General features: G+C 47.4%; 1 protein-coding gene across 3 annotated transcripts; it reads left to right on the forward strand.

Moving 5' to 3' along the window:
- The first annotated feature begins 631 nt into the window (after positions 1-631).
- LOC105040201 (cytochrome P450 734A6-like) lies at positions 632-4612 on the forward strand. 3 transcript variants are annotated; one of them, XM_010916626.4, is made up of 5 exons: positions 632-1136; positions 2326-2549; positions 2752-2999; positions 3104-3533; positions 3671-4612. In XM_010916626.4, the coding sequence occupies exons 1-5, from the start codon at positions 842-844 to the stop codon at positions 4142-4144; spliced, it is 1671 nt and encodes a 556-aa protein (XP_010914928.3). In that variant the 5' UTR covers positions 632-841; the 3' UTR covers positions 4145-4612. The 3 variants fall into 3 exon arrangements, with proteins under 3 accessions (XP_010914928.3, XP_073111058.1, XP_073111057.1); XM_073254957.1 differs by having other exon boundaries at positions 1000-1136; positions 1409-2549; XM_073254956.1 differs by having other exon boundaries at positions 1001-1136; positions 1406-2549.
- The last annotated feature ends 985 nt before the right edge of the window (positions 4613-5597 follow it).

A 5597-nucleotide genomic window follows, 5' to 3' on the forward strand; every position in this document is an offset into this window, starting at 1 on the left:
TCATAAGAAAAAAAATGATATTTATAGAAAAACAAAGCGGAAATGGGCTCGTTTCTGACACATATTATGTACATCAATCATAGCTCTGGCAACAAAACAAAGAATTAAAAGCAGAAAAAAGAAAAGAAAAACAGGAAGTACTGCCATCGATTCCGCGACTTAATATAACGGAAAGAAAAAAAACATGAAAGGAAATAAATGCGACCAATTTGCGAGAGAGCGACGCCTCTCATAATGGGCCTGGCATTCAGAACACAATCATAACAAGTGGCAGTCTTATTCTTCTTCTGTTGCACTACCTCTAATTTCCCTTTTAAATGCCTTGTCTCTTGTGGAGGCCCCCTCTTTTTTTCACCCTTCACAATAAACTAAAATAAAAATCCAAAAGTTTAAAACCCTTCTCTCTCTCTCTCCGCCTGCCATCATAGACCCAAAAAAACCAAACCAAATCCAGCTACGGACCTAAACGATAAAAGCCCGTCCATACCCACATATCCAAGGCCACTTTGGTCATTAGACCCAAAAATTGCCCCTTTCGTTGACCCTTGTAAACCCAACGGCGGCCCCAACGGCGCCGGCCTGGCTACCCTTCCTCCTATAAAACCCCACGCCCCTATTCCTCCTCAACCCCCTCTCCCTCTCTCTCTCTCTCTCTCTCTCTCTAATCCGCACCTATTCTCTTCTTTCTCCAACTCCTTGTATACTCGTACGCACGCAATATATATTGCTACCGAGAGAAGCAAACCACAAGAGAAAAAAAAAAGAGTGCCTTATATTTGTGGTAGTGCCAGAGGCTCCAAGCAAGCAAACAAGAGGAGGAAAAAACAGAAGAGGAAGAGGGATGGGGGAGATGGTAGGTTGGTGTTGGAAGTGGTTTTTGCCTCTGGGTGGTTTGGTTGTGTGCATGGTCATGGTACTCAAGGTGTTGGATTTCCTTTGGTGGAGGCCTAAGAGGCTAGAGGAGCACTTCTCAGAGCAAGGCATAAGGGGTCCCCCTTACCGTTTTTTCATTGGATGCGTCAAAGAAATGGTTGGTATGATGCTGGAGGCCTCCTCCAAGCCAATGATGCCTCAGAACTCCCACAACATCCTCCCTCGGGTCCTCTCCTTCTACCACCATTGGAAGAAGATCTACGGTATACCATACTCGCCCCCCACTCCGGTCTCTCTCTCTCTCTCTCTGTTCTTTACTTGGGCTGTTTGGTCTTTATCCCCAGTGTACTTTGATGCTTGAGGAGGCAGCGGGAGTTGTTGGTTTTGGTGTTAGAGGTGTCTTTTGCCTTGTTTTGTTTTGTTTTGGCTTTTCCCGTAATTGTTTTCTTTTCTTTTCTTTTTTTTTTTTTTTTTTTCTGGGGCTACTTTCCTTTCTTTTGCTTATGTTTCTCTCCCTAACGTTGGATCTTAGAAGGGCTCTCAAAGCGTGTGGGGAGATGGATGGTGCTTCCGCGGTTGGGCTTTGTGGAGGCTCATCATTTCTGGGCTCGTGGGCGGCAACTCCTTTCTTATCCTTTTGCTTTCCCTCTTTTCCCTCTATATCTCGATTCTATTTTCTGGCGTTCGATCCTTTTGATTGTTGTCAGCCTTTTCTCCTTCCAGTGGTGGAGTTAATCGGTTTTCTGTTTGCCCGTTTCTCTAGTGCTATCAACATCGAATTATAGTTTGCTAGAAGTATAAAAGCTTGGATGTTGATTTTTAAGTCATGGTGTCTGTAAATTTTCTTTTTCCTTTTAACTATGATGGTCCTTTTTTTCTCCCTATCCTTTTTAGTGTGCATAATCCTCCTCTTTTATTATGCACCTAGATTTCTACTCACTTTCCACTTTTCAATTTGTACTGTATCACTTGTATGACCCATTGCCTCTTGTTTTTTCTTTTTTTTTTTTTTTTGCCTTTTCCCTTAGCATTCCATCCCTTTAACCTCTCTCTCTCTCTCTCACACACACACACACAAACACACACATCTGCTATGTACTGTAGCTTATGGCCAAATGGTCTTTACTGCTGTACCACCTTGGGTTTTCCCCTATCGACTCAGAGACTGTGTGTCTGTTTTAAGCTCTTTTTACAGTTGCTCCTGTAGTTCTCAAGTTCTGGGAGTTGTTTGCAGTTGTTTTCTCTCATTTTCCTTGTCCCCTTCTTGTAACCTTGGGAGGTAGCTGCGGTCTATTGCTGTTGTCCACCATAAGTGCCTCTCCTTTCCTTTTTCCCTCCTGGCCATCTCAATAACTCCGGCATTGGCTACATTTTCTGCTCTCGATTCAATCCCTTTGACAAACATAGTGGTGGTGTTGATGTGGTGGTGGCCCTTCCTCTTTTCTTTTCCAGGTTCCACATTCCTGCTATGGTTCGGGCCCACCGCCCGCCTCACCGTTGCCGACCCTGACCTCATCCGCGAGATCTTCGTGTCCCGGGCCGACTTCTTCGAGCGCTACGAGTCCCACCCTCTGGTCCGGCAGCTCGAAGGCGAGGGCTTGGTCAGCCTCAGAGGGGAGAAATGGGCTCACCACAGGAAGGTCCTCACCCCCACCTTCCACATGGACAATCTCAAGGTAAATTAAACAACCCGCCCTTCAAGCAATTTATCTTTTGTTTTTTATTCTTCTAATTAGTCGGCACGAATTTCTTTAATTAATTCGACAAATCCCAAAATAATGGAATTGAAATATTTTTAATCTTCAGCCATCCCCCATTCCAATTTCTCGATTTTGCTTTGGCATAAACTAATTATGCATTCCAAATTCCAACAATCAGCTGTTGATACCGCTGATCGGGAAGACGGTGATGGAGATGGTGGAGCAGTGGTCGACGTCCAACATGTCGTCCTCCGGCGAGGTCGAGATCGACGTCTCCGAGTGTTTCCAGACCGTGACGGAGGATGCCATCACGCGGACCGCATTTGGGAGGAGCTACGATGACGGCAAGGCCGTGTTCCAATTACAGACGCAACAAATGGTCGTTGCGGCCGAGGCCTTCCGCAACGTCTTCATTCCCGGCTACAGGTACCTACCTGTCTCTGTTGGTCAACTGTTCCAATCCAACCTAATCGTAGAAATATGCCATTTGAATAATCATTTTATCTTATAATTCTTGAATTGTACTATAGATTTCTGCCGACGAAGAAGAACACGAGCTCGTGGAAATTAGACAAAGAGATCAAGAAAAATCTGGTGGCGCTGATCGGCAGGCGAAAGGAGAGCTCCGACAAGGACAAGAAGCCGGACGGGAGCACCAAGGATCTTCTGGGGCTCATGATCGATGCCAGCACCAAGAAAGCACCATCATCGAACTCGGACCAGCGCCGGCCGACGACGACGAGAACAACATCCACATCGACGATCACGGTGCACGATATCGTGGAGGAGTGCAAGACATTCTTCTTCGCGGGGAAGCAGACCACCTCCAATCTCCTGACGTGGACCACGGTGCTCCTCGCCATGCACCCGGAGTGGCAAGAGCGGGCGCGCCGGGAGGTCCTCCAGGTGTGTGGCTCACGTGACATTCCCACCCGCGACCACCTCGCCAAGCTCAAGACGGTAACGACTCCTACTACTTTTTTTTTTTTTTTTTTTAATTATTGTTATTGTATTGCTATTATTATTTTCAGAGCGACATGTCGATCCTTTTTCTTTTTAGAAAACAAAAAAAATCTCAAATGATATTATTTGTACAGCTGGGTATGATCCTTAACGAGACGCTACGGCTGTACCCGCCGGCGGTGGCGACGATAAGGAGGGCGAAGGCGGACGTGGAGCTCGGGGGATACCGGATCCCCCGGGGCACCGAGCTGCTGATCCCGATCATGGCCGTCCATCACGACGCCCGGTTGTGGGGGGCGGACGCGGCCCAGTTCAATCCGGGCCGGTTCGCGGAGGGGCCGGCCCGGGCAGCCCGGCATCCGACGGCCTTCATCCCCTTCGGGCTGGGGGCCCGCATGTGCATCGGCCAGAACCTTGCCCTCCTGGAGACCAAGCTGACTGTGGCCATCATCCTGCAGCGCTTCGCCTTCCGGCTCTCCCCATCCTACGTCCACGCACCCACCGTCCTCATGCTCCTCTACCCCCAGTACGGTGCACCCATCCTTTTCCGATCCCTCTCCTCAGCGTCACCATCACCGCCGTCCGATCCCCATTATCCTTACTTGTAACAGCATCAACGATCCGTCCGTGTTTCCTTTTGGTTTTCTTTTTCTTTTGCTGCAAGCAGCGGAAGCACCACAGCTCGCGGCGACCATGTATCATGATGACCGGGAGAAGAAGAACCACCCATCATCATAGGTTTTTTTTTTTTTTTTTTTTCGCCCCCCTCTTTCTTTTACCCAGATGACTAAAATACAACACCTGTACTGTTGTTACATCCGTCCTGCGAAGCGATGCAGAACGGGACAGCCGCTAACATGGGTGCCTGCCCCCTTCTTTAATTACCTCCCTCCCACCCTCCATGTAAAAAGATGCCTGCTGATTGTCAAAAATACCCCCCTTTCAGCCCATATCACCTTTTTAGCCTTCATTTAAATTGACACAAAAACCCTCCTCTCTCTCTCTCTCTCTCTCTTCATTGACGCTCTGGTGTATTTATTTGTATACTCTGCAATGGAAATTGTTAGTTAACCTTTTTTTCAAGAGTCCGAAAACAAAGCACTCCAATTGCTCTCGCTCTGTTCCTCTCGCCCGCTCCTCGTCTCTCTGGTCCCTCTTCAGTTATATATATATACATAGAGACTAAATGCGGCCACTGTTTAACAAGGAAGGTTGGAACTATTGGGTGACAGGCGCAACAGTTGAAGTGTCTGAAACCTGAGTACAAAGTTTTGAGGGGTTACAAACGCCAGATGGGGGGGGAATGCCTGAGACGGGATGTCCTGCCTCAGGCTAGGCTAGCTGTCACTGGGGAAGCCGTTCCCCGAGGACCGACCGCCGGCACTGTGGCCGCGTATGTCACCCCGGTCCTTAATGGGTGGGGCCCACCTCTTCAGCGTCGGGCATCTCTGTATGTGTGGTGGCTGCACACCGTGCTTCTTGGTACCATGTACGGTGGTCAAAATCCAAGTATGAGCACCAGAAAGCATGCACTCCCCGTGTTTACATGGCCGTATGGATCCAGTATAAGCACCCCAAACGGCTGCATACATCACTGTATGGCTCCTCCACGGCATGAGGACTCTGACACGTTCCCGTGGAGGCGGCTGTTGGAAGACCCTCGCACAACTCACCTGATGAATAGTAAGAGCTCCATCAAATACTTTATAATCTCAAAATAAGAAGAAAAAGAGAGAAATGGCACAAAGAATTAACTGTATTAACTGTAAGATGTACAAAGAAATCGGATCTTCCAAATTTATCTTTTTTTTTTTTTTTTGATAGAAAAATATCAAACTGATCTTTCAATAAGCCAGTGTAACCTCTCAACTCTAGCTAAGCTTGCTAGCGCTCTCTCCTCTAATGAGATTAATTATCGGACAAAAAAGAAAAATTATTGTGTATTAGATCAACATAACAGTTATATATTTTGGGCAATGTCCCTCAGGGCACATGCCTCAATCATATCACCAGGTAGACCCACCTAATGATCAATCAGTTCAAACCAATCAACGGGACATT

This window comes from Elaeis guineensis, chromosome 3, assembly GCF_000442705.2.
Source record: "Elaeis guineensis isolate ETL-2024a chromosome 3, EG11, whole genome shotgun sequence".
Lineage (NCBI taxonomy): Eukaryota > Viridiplantae > Streptophyta > Magnoliopsida > Arecales > Arecaceae > Elaeis > Elaeis guineensis.